The sequence below is a fragment of the Bos mutus genome, chromosome 7 (assembly GCF_027580195.1).
Source record: "Bos mutus isolate GX-2022 chromosome 7, NWIPB_WYAK_1.1, whole genome shotgun sequence".
In the NCBI taxonomy this organism is placed as follows: Eukaryota; Metazoa; Chordata; class Mammalia; order Artiodactyla; family Bovidae; genus Bos; species Bos mutus.
Genome location: NC_091623.1, coordinates 47,615,008 through 47,634,439, shown reverse-complemented (window position 1 = coordinate 47,634,439; position 19,432 = coordinate 47,615,008). Strand labels below are relative to the sequence as shown.

At 49.2% G+C, this 19,432-nt stretch overlaps 1 protein-coding gene across 5 annotated transcripts in view; it reads left to right on the top strand.

Annotated features, from left to right (window-relative positions):
• PBX4 (PBX homeobox 4) overlaps positions 1-19,432 on the top strand; it is a 56,137-nt gene that overhangs the window by 16,070 nt on the left and 20,635 nt on the right. For 4 of the 5 annotated variants that reach the window (XR_011464742.1, XR_011464741.1, XM_070373422.1 and 1 more), the window contains exon 2: positions 5,644-5,717. Coding sequence is in view for 3 of the 5 variants with exons in the window: in XM_070373422.1 (XP_070229523.1) it covers positions 5,644-5,717 (74 nt within the window). In the remaining 2 variants the exon portion in view is untranslated. Of the gene's footprint in view, positions 1-553; positions 727-5,643; positions 5,718-19,432 lie in introns of those variants that run through there. The other variant, XM_070373424.1, reaches the window with a different exon arrangement.

The window sequence follows — 19,432 nt, the reverse complement described above, 5'->3', positions numbered from 1 at the left end:
GCAAATTTGGGACTGGATAGTTTCAATAATTTCAGCAGTTTCTCTCTCCTCATCTGGTACCTGGCACCTGGGGTGATTTAGGGCTAGGGGCATCTTGACTGGTGCTGAGAGTTAAAGCAGTAGTTAAGAGTATGGGCCTTGGATTTGAGTTTGCATATGAAAGACACACTCTCAGACAAGTGTGTGTGGATTTAGCTAGCTCTGGGAAAGTCCGTCTCTCCCTGCCCCAGGATGTCAAAGTCAAAGCATCATAAAAGACAGAACATGCCGCAGCTAAGACCGGTGCAGCCAAATGAATGAAGGAATGAATAAATTTTTTAAAAATAAATAAGAAAAATTCTCCCCTCCAGTATATAAAAAAATGTACACCCTTTCTTTTAGCACTTGCTGCATTTCTTTGCTGCTTTTTGTGATGATGTCAGAGTTTGTGGTTGCTACTTCCACTTCCTCTCCCACCTCCACCCACCCTCTCCCAGCCTTCTCCTCCCTCTGCTGAGTCAGTGACCAATGACCTCCATGTTGCTAAATCCAACGTCTCCTCTCCTGCTTCACCTCTCAGAGGCATTTCTCACAGAATACGCTTCTGTCTTTGAAACTGTTCTTGGTTCCTCCCACCTGGCAGTTTGGGCCCCAGTCTCCTCTGCAGGACTTTCTCATCTGTTTGGCCTCTCCAAGAGCAGGTGGCTGAGCCTGGGGCCTGGGTCCCTCTATCTACATCCTCCCGTGGTGAGTCCCTCAAGTCTTGTGACTTAAAAGTGCCATCTCTATGCCCAGGGCTCCGTCTTTACATTGCAGGAAGGCAGGGTGGACCCCTTCCAGGGCCAGAGAGTGGGCTCTTGTCTAATACTAGGAAATGAATTGTCCGAGAGGACACACGAGCTGACAGAACAAGAGACTCTATTGGGAAGGGGTGCCTGGGCGGAGAGAAGGAGGGTCAGGGAACCCAGGAGGACTGCTCTGCCACGTGGCTCACAGTCTCAGGTTTTATGGTGATGGGGTTAGTTTCCAGATTGTCTCTGGCCAATCATTGTGACTCAGGGTCCATCCTGGTGGTGCACGCATCACTCAGCCAAGGTGGATTCCAGCGGGGAGGATTCTGGGAGGTTGGTAGGACATGCGACGTCTCCTGTTGACCTTTTGCATATTCTTCCCGTTGGTGGTGGCTTGTTAGTTCCATATTTCTTACCAGGACCTCCTGTCATAAAATAACACAATAATGGTTACTATGGCACCTGGCCAGGGTGGGCAGTTCCAGTCAGTGTTTCTCCTAACATTTATGTTGTTTATCTCCAGCCTTGAGTCCATGCCTGTGTGCGATCTGCCTACCTGATTCCTCCTCTTGGGAAGCTTATAGGGATCTCAGGTATAACCTGATCAAAACACAGCCCTCCTTTCCAGACCCTCCCCAAAACGTGCTCAACGCTCAAACCCCCAAAGCCCTCCAGTCTCAACGGCTTCTTAGATATGACCCCTGAAGCACACACAGCAAAAGAAAAAGAGATAAATTTGATTTCATCAAAATGAAAAACTTTTGTGCCTCAAAAGGACACTATAAAGTCCAAAGACAGCTTATAGAATAGGAGAAAAAAGTTTGCAAATCATATTAGCATCTAGTATGCAGAATATATGAGGAAGTCTTACAACTCAACAATAAAAAAGAACCTAATTTAAAAAGGAACAAAAAAATAAAAAATAAAATAAAAAGGAACAAAGGGGACTTCTCTGATGGTCCAGTGATTAAGAATCCGCCTCGCAATACAGGGAACTAGAGTCTGATCCCTGGTCGGGGAACTAAGATCCCTCTTGCCACAGAGCTACTAAGGCCTCACCCTGCAGCTACTGAGCCTATGCACTCTGGAGCCGGCAGGCCACAACAAAAGATGGAGTCGATGACCAAAACAAAAGGCGGAGTCCGTGACCAAAACAAAAGATCCCGCAGGACACATTGGAGACCCCAAGTGCTGCAACTAAGATCCAATGCAGTCAAGTAAGTAAAGGATTTGAATAGACATTTTTCTAAAGAACAGCCTGCTGTACACCTGGAAGTACTCAATATTGTAAACCAACGATTTGTGTTGTTGTTGTTGTTTAGTCACTAAGCTGTGCCCGATTCTTTTGTGACCCCATGGACTGTGGCCCACCAGACTCCTCTGTCCATGGGATTTCCCAGGCAAGAATACTGGAGTGGGTTGCCATTTCCTTCTCCAGGGGATCTTCCCAACCCAGGGATGGAATCCATGGTCTCCTGCATTGGCAGGCAAGTTCTTTACCACTGAGCCAGCTGGGAAACCCATAAATCAATTATCCTCCAGTAAATGTTAAAAATAAGAAGACCAAATACACCAGAAAAAAAGAAGAAGAAGAAGGCTGATAGGCCTTCCCTGGTGGCATGGTGGATAAGAATCCACTTTCCAATGCAGGGGACCCAGGTTTGATCCCTGGTCCAGGAAGATTCCACAAGCCTTGGAGCAACTATGCCCGCGTGCCACAACTTCTGAGTCGGCTCTCTGGAGCCCGAGAGCCGCAGCTACTGAGCCCCAGTGCCACTGCTGCTGGAGCCTTCGGGCCTAGAGCCACGCACCGCAGCCAGGGGAGCCCACACGCCTAGAACCCGTGCTCCTCCAGAGAGGCCAGCACAATGAGAAGCCTGCTCAGCGCAAGTAGGGAAAGCCTGCACTCAGCAGTGAAGACCCAGTACAACCGAAAAAGAGTGACTGATAAATACTTGGAAAGATGTACAGCGTCATTAGCCATTAGACAAATGCAAATCCAAACCGCAGTGAGATACCACCTCACACCCACAGGGGTGGCTATAATATTTTTTTTTTTTTTTTTAAGTAACAAGTGTTGAGGATGTGGAGAAATTGAATCCCTCTTAAGTTGCTGATAGGAAGGGAAAATGGTGCAGCCACTTTGCAAAAGTTTGCCATTTCCTTAAAAAGTTAAACGTAGAGTTACTATATGATCCAACCATTCTCCCTAGGTAAGTGGTCACACAAAAACTTACACATGCATGTTCATAGCAGCATTGTTAATAATAATCAAAAGGTGGAAATAACCCAAATGTCCATCAACTGATGAATAGATGAACAAAATATAATCTAACAATGGAGTACTGCTGCTGCCGCTAAGTCACGTCAGTCGTGTCCGACTCTGTGTGACCCCATAGACGGCAGCCCACCAGGCTCCTCCGTTCATGGGATCTTCCAGGCAAGAATACTGGAGTGGGGTGCCATCGCCTTCTCCGAATGGAGTATTAGTTGCCCGTAAAAAGGAAAGAAGCACTGATACACAGCATCTTGGATGAACTTTGAAAACGTGCTCTATGTCACCAAAGACCTCATGCTGTGTGACTTCCTTTTATATGAAATGTCCAGACAAATCTGTGAAAGCAGATCAGGAGTTGCTGAGCGGGAGGAGGCGGAAATGTGGAATGACTAGTAATGAGAACAGGATTTCTCCCTGGGGCGATGAAAGTGTCCTGGAATTAGGTAGTGGTGAGAATTGCCTGTCATGAATTAGCTACAAGTCACTGTATTATATATACCCTTAAGGGTAAACTTTATGATGTGTGAATTATATCTCAAAAAAATCAGCACTAATAAAAGTGCAATACATATCACATGAAACCACCCTGTAAAATGCTCCGTCGCTTCCTGTGTTTGTTTTCTATCGCCAGCTGTGACAAATAAACACATCGTAGCTTACAAAGCACAAATTTATGATCTTCCGTTTCTGTGGGTTCCAAGTCCAACGTGGCTCTTGTTGGGCTAAAATCAAGGTGTCAGCAGGGGATTCCTCCTGGAGGCTCTGGAGCAGTGGCCACTTCCTGGCCTTTGCCACCTGCGTTCCGTGGCTCACAGTCCCTCCGTCTTCAAAGCCCACAACACAGCGTCTCTGACTCTATGTGATCGCCTCTCTTTCACTGACCACAGTTGGGAGAGTTTGTCCACTTTATAGAACACATGATTAGATGTAAATCAGCTATGTATGTGTGTGTGTGTGTGTGTGTGTGTTCAGTCGCGTCCAACTCTTTGCGACCCCATAGACTTGTAGCCCTCCAGGCTCCTCTGTCCATGGGATTTTCCAGGTAAGAATACTGGAGTGGGTTGCCATTTCTACTGTACTTCAATTTGAAGGAAAAAAAAAGGACACATGAATTAGATTGTGTCCCTTTGTGTAATCCAAGTTAATCCTTCCACTTCAAAGTCATTAACATCAATCTTCTTGAGAGTTCTTTTCTTGTAACTGGTTCTGAGATCACCATACCGACATCTTTGGGGGCCATTCCTCCACCAGCCACAGTTTCCATCACAGGTGAGCAAAAGCCAGAGTCCTTGCCCTGACTTACAAGACTCTCCGGTCAGGCCCGCCTGCCTCTCTAACTTAGCCATACGGCTGTCTCCCTCTCCCCTTACCCGACAGCGTCCTGGTCTCTTTACACACTCTTTACTGTTTCTGGCTGTGCTGTGTCTTTGTCGCTGCACGCAGGCTGTCTCCAGTTACGCAGAGCCGGGGCCACTCTCTAGTTATAGTACTTGGGCCTCTCGTTGCAGGGTCTTCTCTTGGGGGGCACAAGCTCCCGGGCCTGTAGGCTTCAGTAGTTGCTGCACGTGTGCTCCAGAGCGCAGGGTCAGTAGCTGTGGTTCCATGAGGCACGAGGGGGCTTCCTGAACCAGGGATGGAACCGGTGTCCCCAGCATTGCAAGGCAGATTCTTACACTGGACCACCAGGGAAACCCCACGCCTGGGGCCTTGGCACTGGCTGTTTCCTCTGCCTAAACATTTACTCTTTGGCCCTCTTCCCACCTGACTTCTCCTTGTCACTCTGATCTCGGCTTTGATGTCACCTTAGAGACATGCAAACTCCAACAAGCCTTCTAGTCACTCTAGCTTAAGTCACCAGAAAGCGCCTGCCCCCGCTGATGGGGTATGTTTGTTCGTGTGGTGTCTCATCGTCTCCATCCTAATTGCTCGGGACCTCATCGGTGTCTGTGTGACACTGGAATCATGTGTGGCACCTAGAAGCTGCTCAGTTGCTGCTTTTCAGTCACTGAGTCGTGTCTGACGCTGTGTGACCCCATGGACTGCAGCACGCCAGGCTCCCCTATCCCTCACCATCTCCCGGAGTTTGCCCAAGTTCATGTCCGTTGAGTCAGTGATGCCATCCAACCATCTCATCCTCTGTCACCCTCTTCTTCTCCCCCTGCCTTCAATCTTTCCCAGCATCAGGGTCTTTTCCAATGAGTTGGCTGTTTGCATCAGGTGGCCAAAGTATTGGAGCTTCAGCATCAGTCCTGCTAAATTAACATTGCAGGACCCTAGGATAGTTCCGTTGGGGTTTTACTTATGCCCTGAAAGGCATAAATAAATAGGGCAACATGTGAACAGCTTTCAAATTACTGGACTTTGAAATTTCATATTTGTGTTATTTGAATTTGCAGTGTTTAAGGAGAAATGTCTTGAATATTTGAATATTACTGTTTGGATTTGGTACAAATTGAATTTATTTGAAACACTACAGTTCTGTCCTTTCATAGGAAATTTCAGCAGAACTGGCAGGCTCGATATGGAGGATCTTTACTCTCGTGCCCAGAATGACTCTTCACCTTCTCACGCGCGCCTCTGTCCCCTCTCTTTCAGAAAGCACGCTCTGAATTGCCATCGGATGAAGCCTGCGCTCTTCAGCGTGCTCTGTGAGATCAAGGAAAAGACAGGTAGGCCATTGAGAAGGCACTTCCTGTGTGGATCCAGACCCACAGCCACTTTGTACCTCTGGTCCCGGCTCAGTCCTAACACGCATCCTGAGCCATCTTGCTCGTCACATCCTTCTCTGGCAGCAGTGGTTCAGATGATTCACTTTTGACTTGTCACAGCCCCACTTTCTGGTGTATTACCCTCATTTATTTCATAGTTTGTAACGGAGAAGTACTGTTGCCAGCAAGTAACAAGCAGCTACATTCTGTGTATAAGATGTCAGAGGCATTGTGGCATTCCATTGTTTTACAAAAGGATCTACCATGACAGAATTCGGAAAATAGAATAATTTTGTTTTGGTTGTTTTAAGCATCCAAAGTAAGCCCCATGGAAGTTTCTGCCATTGGAAGTTCTTTTGTTTAAAAAAAAAGTCTTTTTATTTTGAACTAATTTAGACTTGCAGAAAGTTGAAAAACTAGTACAGAACATTCTCATATACCCTTCTCCCAGCTTCTTCTAGTGGCAACACCCTCAAAACCGTTGTTGTTCAGTCACTAAGTCGTGTCCGACTCTGCGATCTCATGGGCTGCAGCATGCCAGGCTTCCCTGTCCTTCACTATCTCCCAGAGTTTGCTCAAACTCATGTCCATTGGGTCGGTGATGCCATCTAACCACCTCATCCTCTGTCACCTCTCCCACCTCCTGCCTTCCATTTTTCCCAGCATCAGGGTCTTTTCCAGTGAGTCAGTTCTTCACATCAGGTGGCCAAAGTATTGGAGCTTAAGCTTCAGCATCAGTCCTTCCAATTCAGGCTTGATTTCCTTTAAGGATTGCCTGGTTTGATTTCTTTTTTATCCAAGGGACTCTCAAGTCTTTTCTAGCACCACAGTTTGAAGGCATCAATTCTTTGGTGATCAGCCTTTTTTATTGTCCAGCTTTCACATCCGTACATGACTAGTGGAAAAACCATAACTTTGAGCAGGCCTTTGTCAGCAAAGTAATGTCTCCGCTTTTTATATGTGTCTAGGTTTGTCATAGCTTTTCTGCCAAGAAGTAAGCGTCTTTTAATTTCATGGCGGCAATCACCGTCCACAGTAATTTTGGAGCCCAAAAAAACAAAGTCTGTCACTGTTTCCATTGTGCAGTGATTAAAACCAGGAAACTGCCGTTGGTACAATGCTCTGTAACTGAGCAACAGGCCCTATTTGAATGTCCCTGGGTTTGGTCCTAAATGCCCTTTTTCTGTTTCAGGATCCACGTTGCATGTAGTCATCGAGTCTCCTTAGTTACCACCAATCTGTGAAGTTTTCTCCGTCGTTGTTCCTCATTCATGACGTTCATACTTGTGCTGAGGACTGCTCAGTCATTTTATAGAGAGTCCTTCAGTTGTTTGTCCATTGCTTCTGCATAATTAGACTGAGGTTGTGCGTCTTTGGCAGAAATCATGTCTGAGGTATGTGCTGTCAATAAATCCTACCACTGATAGTTCTGGCCTTGGTCACTTGGTAAAGGTTAGGAACAGTTTGAAGGTTTGTTTGTTTGTTTGTTTTAACTTTTGATTGCGCTGGGTCTTCGTTGTTGCTCACAGGCCTTTAATTGCAGCAAACAGGGGCTGCTCTTCTTTGCACGGGCTTCTCGTTGTGGGGGCTTCTCTGGTTGCAGAGCACAGGCTCTAGGCACGTGAGCTTCCGAAGCTGCAGCTCACAGGCTCAGCAGTCACGGCTCGTGGGCTCTGGAACATGGGCTCCGTAATTGTGGCACACAGGTTTAGTTGCTCCACGGCATGTGGAATCTTCCCAAATCAGGGATCGAACCTGTGTCCCCTGGGCTGGCAGGGGGATTCTTATCCACTGGCCCACCAGGGAAGTCCCCTAAAGATGGTTTATAAGAGAAGCCAGCAAATATGGTGAAGATATCTTTAAAACTAAAGTCCTCAATAGAAGGGTTGTCACTTGATTAGAGTGAGTTGGTCTCTTGAGAGCAGTTATTTGAACATTGCGTGTCACTTTAGAGCACAGCTCTTCAGTAAGACTGGGGCTTGTAGAAAGTACATATGTGGTACAAAAGTATGTTTCTTTTTCTATTTGTTAATTCAGTTATTTCGGGGTCCTCGTTGCTTTATGTGGGCTTCCCTTGTTGCGGAGCACAGGCTCTAGGCGTGCATGGGTTCCCGCAGTTGCAGCTGGCGGGCCCAGAGCATGCAGGCTCCGTAGTGATGGTGCAGGGTTAGTTGCCTCCGGCCTGTGGGATCTTTCCAGACTGGGGATTGAACCCACGTCTCCTGCATTGGTGGGTGGTTTCCTATCCACCAGGGAAGTCCAAGATTGGTGCAAGATTGATGTATACTTGACATGGACAGTGGCAGAGGGCAGTGACATGGCCTGAATTCCTTTTTGCTTCTGGTTCCGTCACCCTGGCACGTGACTGAAAATGCTCCTGTCCCTAGTCCTTCCCTGTGAAGTGGGGACAGTGATAACACTTAGCTCATGATGACTGAAGACTGTGTGAGTTCATAGATGTAAGGTTATGGGTGCAGTGCTGGCCTCCAATAGTTATCTGATGACTGAAAGAGAAATTCAATTTTAAACCTATTTAAGTTTCACCTAAATGCTGTAAGGACATAATATTCTTTTTTTCTCCCACAGTTTGAATATTTTTTATTGTGATAAAATATACATAACATAGAATTTACCCCTTCAACCACTTCTAAGTGTACAGTTTAGTGGTATTCAGTACATGCACATCGTTGTACAGCCATCACCACATCCACCTCCACACGTTTTCATCTTCCTAAACTGAGACTTTTCATAAGAACTAGCCTGTGGTATGAGTGTGTATGCTAAGTTGCTTCAATCCTTGCTGACTCTTTGCAACCCTGTGGACTGTGGCCCGCCAGGCTCCTCTGTCTGTGGGATTCTCCAGGCAAGAATACTGGAGTGGGTTGCCTGCCCTCCTCCAGGGGATCTTCCTGACGTAGGGATCAACCCCATATCTTTTACATCTCCTGCATTGGCAGGTAGGTTCTTTACCACTAGCGCTACCTGGGAAGCCCAGCTTGTGGTGTATTTCTTTTTTAATTATTTTACCTTCCATGCACTCTGTAACCCAGAAACTTACATTCCATTTGGTTTACAAAGCCACTATAGTTTGAGTGGTCTGCGTTTGTTCTGATAAGCTTGTTTATGCGTGTTTAACTTTTTATTTGGAAACAATCACAGATTTACATAAATGTTCCAAGAATAGCACAAATAAATTTTCTCTCTGCACTGTTGGAGGGTAAGTTGCTGCCGCGATGCCTCATGACCCCTGCACACTTGAGCACATTTCCAATGAACAGGGCACCGTCTCCTGTTTACCCACAGAACAACCATCATGGTCAGAAGAGGAACACTGATACGTCACCCACCAAGGAACCCTCAGATCTCGTTCAGGCTCTGCCAGTTGTCCCAGTGATGTCTTTTAGAGAAAAGGACAAAAAGAGTCAAGGCCTCATGTTGCCTTTAGTTGTCACATCTCTTTGGTCTTGTTGCATCTGTGATAAGACCCCTGTGTTTCCTTGACTCTCATGACCTTGAGCATCTGGAAGATCGCAGGCGAGCCCTCTTCCTTTGGGCTTACGTGGTGTTTCCCCATGATGAGACTTCTACTACACATCCTCAAAAGGAAGCCATGCCTCTTGTCACGCAAAGACTGGTCAGTGGTGCCCACAGTGGCTCTGTCCCCTCTTGGTGACTAACTCTGATAACTCAAGTAAGGTGGTGTCTGCCAGAGTTCTCCTTTTTAAAGTCGCTCCTTTTCCCTTTGTAATAAGTATTCTGTCGGAGGTACTCTAAGACTACTCCTTATTAAATTTCCCATTTATTCATCTTTAGGTTTTGTATCGCTATTGATTCATGGAGTATTATTTAACACAGTGAGTTACTAGTATCTCTTTTCTTTCTCTCTCTCTGTTTTTGGCCATGCGGTACAGCTCGCAGAATCTTAGTTCCCCAACCGAGGGTGGAACCCATGCGCCCTACCGTGGAAGCATGGAGTCCTAACCACTGGACCACCAGGAAACGCGCTCACTTCAGTATCTTTAATCGCAGCTCAGCACCACAGGGTTCACTCTCTCTCTCTCTCTCTGGATTGGTCACTCACCTCTCTGACAGTCAGAACCCTGTGCCCGCCACCCTTGCTGCTTTACTCGTTTAATCAGTCACCCCTCCCGTCTCGTGTGTATCCCTCCTCCTCCCCACGTGGATCCCTTTTCACCACCTCAGCCCCTGACCCGGATCCCCGCCCACTCCTGCCGGCTGCCCTCCTCACCTTCCTCAGCCTCCAACGGCCGGAGCCAGGTCGCCCTGCCCTGTGGACAGGCCTTTGCCCAACAGGCCTATAATGCCCCACCCCTGAGCTCCTGCTCAGGTGCTTCTCACAGGTGTCTGAATGTCTAGTGGTCTGTCTTCTCTGTTCCTTATTCATGTATGTTTTTATTTGTGTTCCTTATTTCTGTTATGGGGTGCAGATATTATGGCTTCCAGTAAACAAAGGTCGGGCTTTTGGGGGGTTTATAAACAAGTTTGCTCTCAACGCCTCACAGCACCTCCCTCCAGAACTCTGTGTGAACCAGATAAGCAGCATTCCTGCAACTGAAAAGCAGCACAACCCAGGAGTCCCGTGGGCTGGAAGACACTGCCCTCGGGACACGTGGTGTGTGTCCAGCGCCTGGAGCTCCTGGCACAGTCACGTGCTCCTTAGCACCAGGTGGACTGTGTGATGTCGATCACCTTCCTCAAAATTGTGCAGCGTTGGTGCCTCTCTCTGAGGCGTGCTGTCGCCCAGCCAGCCCCCACCTGCCCCTGGAGGGGAGAAACAGCCCTCTGGGGGCTCCCCACGGCCCCCAGCAGTTGGCCCTATCGTCAGAGCGCCTCGGCTGTGTGGATCCTTGAGGTTTTTATTGACAACTTAGCTATGCAAATAATAACCAATCTTTAAAAGTCGTTTCATCAGCTGTCATCTCAAGAAGCTGTGGCTCTTGACAAGCTTTTCCCATCAGCGAGGTGCTGGGACTGATCAGAAAACTGCTTCCTGAGTGCTGCGGCTGCACTGTCTGGGCGCATCTACTTTTGCTTCATCTGATTCTGTATGTACGGACGTGACAACAGCCGTTAGTCAGCTTCCAACTCAGCAATTTCAGGAGAAAAAGAACAACTCGACACTTACTGCCATCAGGACTGGCTGAGGTGCCCTTTTTAGCCCACGCCGTTGCCCTGGCCCATCCTCCCAGGCTGTAGGGGTCACACTCAGGGCTTCTGACCCCACCCAGCCTGAGTCCCAAGGCAGCTGTGGGGCCCACAGTATAGGCCACGTGTCAGATCTGGGCTTTTTTTTTTTCCAGAAAATCATGCTTCCTTTCCACTGATTGACTCAAACATCAGGGTGCCTGGTACATTTGGGGGCATGGCATCAGGATGGAGCAGCACCACTCAGCCTTGAAAAACACAAGCCATCACGACTGCCGAGAGCTGCCTAAACGTCAGGCTCAGTGTGGCCAGGCGTCTTTTCATATTAGTAGGAAGCACAGTCATGGGAGTACTGTGTGTCCAACACGCGGGCCGCCGGCCTTCCCGTCTCAGGACGGACCATAAAGGAAAGAAGCGAGATCTCAGTTCTGCCTGAGCTTTCCCCAACGCCCTGACCAGGAATGACCAAGTCCTGGCCCAGAGAAAACTGCTGGCGGTCCTGACCCTGCACTGGGTTCCTGGGGGCCTCTGTCCAGTGAGCAGTCCTGGGGGTTGGGCCTCCTGGGGCACTCACAATTTTATTTTTTGGCTGTGGTGGGTCTTCGTTGCTGCCCAGGGGCTTTCTCTAGTTGCAGAGAGCAGGGGCTGCTCTGCATCGCGATGCACAGGCTTCTCGTCATAGAGGCTTCTCTTGTTGCAGAGCGCAGGCTCTGTGATTGTTTCACAGCACGTGGGTTCTTCCTGGACCAGGGTGGATCAAACCAGTGTCTCTTGCATTGCAAGGCAGAGTTTTAACCACTGGACCACCAGAGCAGCCCCACATCGGCTTTTTTATTTAACCCAAATTTGCCTCTGGCTAATGTCTGCGACAAGTGTTTAGGATAAGAACTAAAACCAAACCTGCACAGAGGATTTAAAGGCCCGTACCCAGGTGGCTCAGTGATAAAATAATCTGCCTGCCAATGCAGGAAACACTAGATTGATCTCTGGCTCTGGAACATGCCCGGGAGGAGGAAATGGCAACCCACTCCAGCATTCTTGCCTGGAAATCCCATGGACAGAGCCTGGCCAGCTACAGTCCATAAGATCGCAGAGAGTCAGACACGACTGAGCACAAACTCGAGGCACTGATGGGGTGTGGGCCACAGCAAGGCAGCTCCGCGAGTTTCAGCATCATTGCCCCAACCTTCCAGTGGCCCCAGGCAGACATTTACTTCACTCCTATTTTGAAGATGAGCATAGTGGAGTCCAGAGAGAGGGTTGCACCCCAGTAACCCATAGCCAGGCCCCGTGCTGCCCCTCCACACGCTGTTCTGGCTCAGGGAGGGAACCCTGCACCCACAGGCCCCAGGCGCTGCCTCCATGTCTGCTGCTCTCGTTGGCTCCACTGGCGGCTCCTGGCCTCTGCCATCTGTCTCCTCCTGTGAGTGCAGGGTCTCTGACTGGCCGTGTCCTAGGTTTTTGCCATCTGTCTCCTCCCGTGAGTGCAGGGTCTCTGACTGGCCGTGTCCTAGGTCTCTGGCATCTGTCTCCTCCTGTGAGTGCAGGGTCTCTGACTGGCCGTGTCCTAGGTCTCTGGCATCTGTCTCCTCCCGTGAGTGCAGGGTCTCTGACTGGCCGTGTCCTAGGTCTCTGGCATCTGTCTCCTCCCATGAGTGCAGGGTCTCTGGCCGTGTGCTAGGACTGCCCTGGTACCCGACACACAGTGTACACAGCTTGTATTTTTGTTGAATTAAGAGCAGTTTCTGGTGACTGATACCTATTAAGTGAAATCCTTTTACCTTGTACATCTCATGGGATTCAGGAAGATTGGGTTAGGGTTAGCGCTCCTGAGGAGAACTAATAAACCCTTTTTGGAGATCTTTGAAGTTAGCTGGGAGGACCCAGCACTGGCCCAGTCCTCTTCCTGAAACCCTTGGGGCTGTGTGCAGGACAGGACTCTGAGGTGTTTGGGTTTCAGGTATGTGGTGCTGACAAGGACTGAAGCAGAGCCTGTGTGAAGTGCCTGAGCCTCGGAGCAGGAACAGCCACACACTCTGGTGTGGTTCAGGCTGTACCTGCAAATTAGCTCGAGTGCCAGCTTGTGTAAAAAGCTTTGGCTCTTGGAGCGCCTGGAAGAGCTGCCAGGCATCCCAGGCAATCCGCACAGAGTGCCCTGCCCTGTCTCCTCCAAGCCTGCCTGTCCCCTGTGCTGGCCTGGAGCACACCTCTGTGCTTTACTTCGTCTCTGAGGAGCGAGACGTCCCAGCTCTGCCAGCCTTGCTCTGGAGCCGAGGAGCACCGGCAGCTGCTGTCAGCAGAGTGGGTGTAAACACCACGCAAAGGACCATCCTCCTCACCACTGCTCCCTGGGCCTGGGTGGGAGCTCTCAGGCATAGTCATCCAGCATTTTTTTGATTTTGCTTTTTTACTTATGTCTCCCTTCTTCCTCAGCCACTCAGAGCTGTTGCAATTGTAACATCGTGATCGGTAGTTTCAGCCTTCTGGTTGGGTCTGTCCCAGAGACTGCCCTTTGGGCCAGTGTGTGACTTCTTTCGGAATCCGGGCCCCTTCTGTGTTTGGCGGGACCTGAGGAGTAGTTCACTGTGGCTGCGCAGGAAGCGGATCTCCTAGAGCTGGGGGTTATTTTTCAGGTTGCTTGGAGTATCCTTTCTTGGCCCCACAGTCTCAGGGTGACTCGTGAATTGAGCCTCCAGTTCTGACCAGCCTATCATAGCTCCTCTGCAGCCATAGACTGTTCATCTATGAACGGTTCATCCCCCAGGGACAATTTACATTTGAATTAACTAAAATCAAAATAAGGCGTTCTTCAGCCACACTAGCCACATCTCCAGTGCTCAGCAGCCACATGCCTGGTGGTTCACATATCAGACAGTACAGATGTAGAACATTCCATCACTGGGGAAATTCTACTGGACAGACAGATGGATTCGTATAGACAAATACACAAATCAAGAATTTAACAAAAAACCTCTAATGTCCATGATGATGACCAGAGAAACAAAATATGGTCCATCTGTTCGATGGACTGCTGTTCAGCCATGAAAAGAAATGAAGTTTTCTGACACAAACGACAACATTGATGAACCTTGAAAACTTAATTCTAACAACAAGGCCCTACTGTATAGTATAGGGAGCTTTAATATCTTGCAATAACCTATAATGGAAAATAACCTGAGAAATATATATATTATACATATAACATATATAGTACGTTAATAGGATATATATGTTTCTATATTATATAAATAATGTATATATAACAGAATCACTTTGCTGTATACCTGAAACATTGTAAATCAACTATAGTTCAATTAAAAAAGAAAAAACCTCTATGCTGAGTGAAAGAAGCCAGACGAAAATGTCCACATAGCATGTGGCTCCATTTATGTGAACTGTCCAGAAGAGGCGGAAGGAGATGGTTACTAGTTACCAGCGGCTGGGTGGGAGGCTGGGGAGTGACTGCTGCTGGGCCTGGGGTCTCTCTGAGGTGGTGAAAAATTAGGCAATGGTTGTACAACCTGGTGAAAGTGCTGGAAAACCAGTTAGTTAGTCACTGGGAATGGGTGGATTGTATGTCACCTGAATTATTTATCAATAAAGCTTTTATACAAACCACTCAAGATTGATGGATTTTAGTCAGGGGCCCACAGCTTAAGGACTTAGTACACAGATTCTTATAAAGCATCACTTTCTTGCAGTGTCTGTACCTCTCTTGCAGTTTCTTCTTAGGGCTTAACCATTCGCTGAAATTATCCTGCGGGTTTGTCTCTGGTGTGTCTCCTGATCCCCTTCCTGGAACGCTGGCCCACGAATGCACAGACGTGCCTGCAGCGTATCCCAGCCCAGTTACGGGCTTGGCCCACAGTCGATATCGGTAAACCTGGTCATGGTGTGAAAGTGACTAACCTTTCTTGACAGAGAATGCTCCTTTTTATGGTCAACCCTCTCCAGTGTTCTTGCCTGGAGAATCCCAGGGACAGAGGAGCCTAGTGGGCTGCCGTCTATGGGGTTGCACAGAGTCAGACACGACTGAAGCGACTTGGCAGCAGCAGCAGCAGAACCTGCTTGACAGCAGTCCCTGGGCCAATCCCTCAGACAGCAGTCCCTGGGCCAATCCCAGGGAGTTAGGTCCAGGGCGGGCCTGAAAATCTGATTTCCAGCCTGGGAATGGGTTGGACATGGTTGTGCGTGTTGCTGGGCTGTCACTCCCTGTGCAGGACTCGGCAAAGTAAAGGTCACACCTTGGGTAGACCAATTTCAGAAGCTTCTAGATATCGTTCTGCTGAAATTAGAGCATTTCTTGGGATAAGAAATAAGTTTGTTTAAGGTAGACAGAAGCCATCCATAAGTGCTGTTTTTCTTGGCTGTTGCTCTTAAATGTTCTCCAAGCCTCACAGGAGAGCATGGACTAGTTTTCTAGACGTGTTACTTGGCTGCATTTTCTATGACAACACTTCTCTGTCTTGTCCTTTTGCCCTGTTGCCACAAGAAGACAAAGCTAAAGCAAACTCCATGCCGTTTTTACTGAACATCAGCAGTTCAGTAGTTTATGACAGAATCACAGGCCTTTAATTAACAACTGCAAGCATGTATTGAAATGAAAACGACTTGCATATTTGGTTGAGATTTCAGCGCTTAGGTTGTGATGTATTTTAACTAAGGATTCATTAGAACTGATGGGAATTTTCATAGTGTTATACCCCTTCAGTCTGATGAATATCTAACGTTCATGTCAGCTGTGATTTCAGAAATTGATGAGTGTTTGCTAAAGGAATATTCTTTGATTTTTTGCTTTTTTTGGCCTCACCACTCGTCTTGTGAAATCTTAATTCCTGATAAGGGCCCTTGGCAGTAAAAGCGCAGAGACCTAAGCAATGGACCACCAGGGCACTCCCTAAAGAAATATTCTTTGTGAAGTCCTATGGGAAAGATGGTAAAGAATCTGCCTTCAGTGTGGTAGACCCAGGTTCGATCCCTGGGTTGGAAAGATCCCCTGGAGAAGAGAATGGCAACCCACTCCAGTATTCTTGCCTGGAAAGTCCCATGGTCAGAGGATCCTGGCAGGCTACAGTCCTTGGGGTCACAAAGAGTTGGACACAACTGAGCGATGAACACTTTCAGTTTCATGGGACTGAGAAAGTCTAGTGATTTGAAACAAGGCTTCAGGGACTGCCCTGGTGATCCACTGGCTAAGACTCGTCAGGGGACCTGGGTTCAATCCCTGGTCGGGGAACTAGATCCCCCATGCTACAACTAAAATACCCCTCATGCCTCTCAACTAAAGATCCTACATGCTGCTCTAAGACCTGTGCAGCCAAAGAAATAACATACAAAAATTTTTTTTAATCAAACAAGGCTTCATCTAGAATCTTGCTTAAAGAACTGACCTGGGAAACATTGCCTCAAAGGTAAATGCAGACAGTTCTCAACACCAGCAGGCTGTGTTCCAAGTTATCCCCAGGAAGCAAGAATCTAAAGGCCCCTTGGCAGTGCGGGTGGCCAGCTGGTCCGAATGCCATTGCTCAGCACCGACCCCACCTGGAAGCCAGTTTGGAGGTGAGGTAGAGGATGAGACGGGAGTTGTCAGTGGCATCAATGACTCCCTGGGTGACTCCAGCCACACAGGGATGCCCTTCAGCCTGTAAGTAGGTGACGTCTCCCATCTTTACTTTGCCTGTCTGTCCCATTCCAGGTTCTGGTCCCATCCACTTGACTGGCACCTACAGGACACTGTCTGACTTGAGGTAGTGCCTCAAAAGGGTCCCCAGTACATCCAAGTGTGTGTGTATGTGTGTGCGCACGTGCTTTAGGGAGATGCCCCTTATCAGGTTAAGGAGGGTTCTTTCTGTTCCTGGTTTGCTAAGGGTTTTTATCATTAACGGGTGTTGTTTTAATCGATTTGTTTCTTTTTGCATCTTTTGAGATATGCTTTTTCTCTTTGGGGTTGCTGTGGTGCTTTATGTTGATAGATTTACATTGCTTTTCATTGACAATGGTGATTTTTACTGACAGAGTTTGGAAGCCCCCGTGTTCAGAGGGGAATCTCCTTGGCTGTGGCCCCTGTATCTGCGCTCACACATGCACACAGATGCTGCTGACTTGGGGCTGCTGGCCACGTTTTACTGTCTCAGCTCTGGTCATGGACGCGTGGGGCTGTGGCTTCTGCCTGCGAGCCCCCACCTTTAGTCTCCATCTGTGAGCGGCTGGTTTTCCTGTGTCTCTCTTTTCTGAAAGTGTTGCAGGAGGTGCTCTCTCTTCCTTGAGGGCCTGGTAGTGCTGGTCCCTAAAATGCCCTGCTAGCCTTTGGGGAGAGGTTTCTTGGCACAGGTCCCTATTTCTGGGCCATGATTCTGTGAGGCCAGGAATGTTACGGGAACCAGAGCCCTGGCAGTGAAGGAGCCAGCCACAGTCCCTGGGTCCCTGGGGAGCAGGGTGGTCCCACACAGCCGTGCAGAGACCACTGTGGCCTTCAGAGCCCCTTCAGGCAGTGGGGCGGTGGGGTGGGCAGCTGGGTAGGTCAGTCCCCCCAGGGGACCTGACCTGAGCCAGGACCTGCCTGATGGGACATCTCTGCTTCCACGTTGGGAAAGTGTCTCTGAGGCAGGAATGGCCTGGGAGACAGGCAGGCGGCCAGGTTGGAGCTGAGTGAGTGAGGAGAGTGGGCAGCAGCAGGCAGTGCCAGGGAGCTTCCCAGAACAGAACCTGAGGACGTGGGGGCCGGGGGGTGGGCCACCTGCTGCTCCTGCTCTGGCCCCGTGCCTTCAGGGTGGGTCCCTGGGCCCCTTGGGGGCCTCCCACTGCCCAAACTGCCCTCTCATTGTGCTGCCCCCCACCCTGCCCAGCCCACCTCTTCACCCCAGTCGCTGATGCCCTGCCTTCCTCAGGGCATCACCCCCACCTCCGCCTGTTCCCATGCTGTTGCCTTGGCTGAGGTGTTCACTCCTGGGTCAGGAAACCTGGTCTGCCTTCTCTGTGAAGGAAGCGCCCGCAGCCTGGATTCCTGCCACATCTGTGATGCCACCAACGTGGCGTTGTTGGGGTTTGAAGGGCCTTGCTTCCTCACTACATGGATCTTCCCGTGAGAATGGATTGCTCTTCCCTTACAAGCCGGGCCCGACCCCCTCCTCCTCGCCTAGCGCCTCCGTGTTCCCTCGATGGGAGCACCTGGAATGAGCCTTTTTACCACACATGGGGCTTTCCCTCAGCATCTCATGTCCAGACTCCTTCAGGGGAGCAGCACCATCCCCACCCCAAGACTGAGAATGGTCGTGACACGCAGGGAGGCAGGCCCCCCGCACATGTGTGAGAGGAAGCAGCTTTGCCCCCGAGGGTGTCACTGCAGGATTGCCCCTCACCTGGACCTTGTGCGTGGGGCTGGGGTACCCCCGGGCCGCACCCACAGCCTCTGAGAGCGACCCAGGCGCAGTGTGCCCCTGGCCACAGGAAGCGTTCTGGCTCACCGCTGCCCAGGACCAATGCGAAACGCAAGGAAGGAAACCAGGAAAGGGAAACAAAAAATGCAGCAGAAATCTAAAAGAATAAGCTCAAAAATCTCATTAGCTCCAATAGACATAAGTCTACCCTGTCACGCTGCTGGCCTTTACGGAGACAGAAGGCAGACCAGACATGACTTTTAGAGGAGTCCTTGTCTGCATTAAAACGGAAAGAAACACACTAAAATCTCCTGCTTTGTACTGCACGCATGGACGAAAAGTTGTCAGGGAAGGGGAAGGGTCCAGAGGCACTCTAGGGACGGGGGGACCTGAAGGCAGTGAAGCAGAGGGATGAGGACCCGTCTGGACCCGCACGCGTGGGCTCCTCCTCAGACACGTGTTAGGCTCAGCGACACACAGACAGAGGAGCAGAGTCCCAGACCACAGTCTTGGTAAACAGTTTTATTGGAACTCCGCTGCTCATTGGTGTACTATTGCCTGGAGCAAGTTCAGTTCCTAGTCTGGGCTCTCTTACTGGTTTGTAGATGGAAGAGGTCTCTCTTCCTCTGCTTGAAATGAAGTGTTAGTCACTCAGTCGTGTCCAATTCTTTGCAGCCCCATGGACTGTGGCCCGCCAGGCTCCTCTGTCCATGGGATTCTCCGGGCAAGAATACTGGAGTGGGTAGCCATTCCCTTCTCCAGGGGATCTTCACGAGCCAGGGATGGAACCCAGGTCTCCTGCATTGCAGGTGGATTCTTTACTGTCTGAATCACCAGGGAAGCCCTGTCCTCCACTTACAAGGCCACGGTCCTGTGGATTAGGGCCCTGCCCCTATCACCTCATTTGACCTTAATTACTTCTTCACAGGCCCTATTTCACATGGACATTTGGGGTTTCATGTGTGAATTTGGGGAACACAAGTTAGTCCATAGCAGTTCCATACTGTTTCTTATAAAAAAACATAATGTGTTGACATTCATAATTTTATTTTACCTTACTGTGTGGTTTTTAAACCCACAGTAAACTGGGAACATATGGAAATTTGGTGGTTTGGCGGGGAGTGCCTCTGCTTT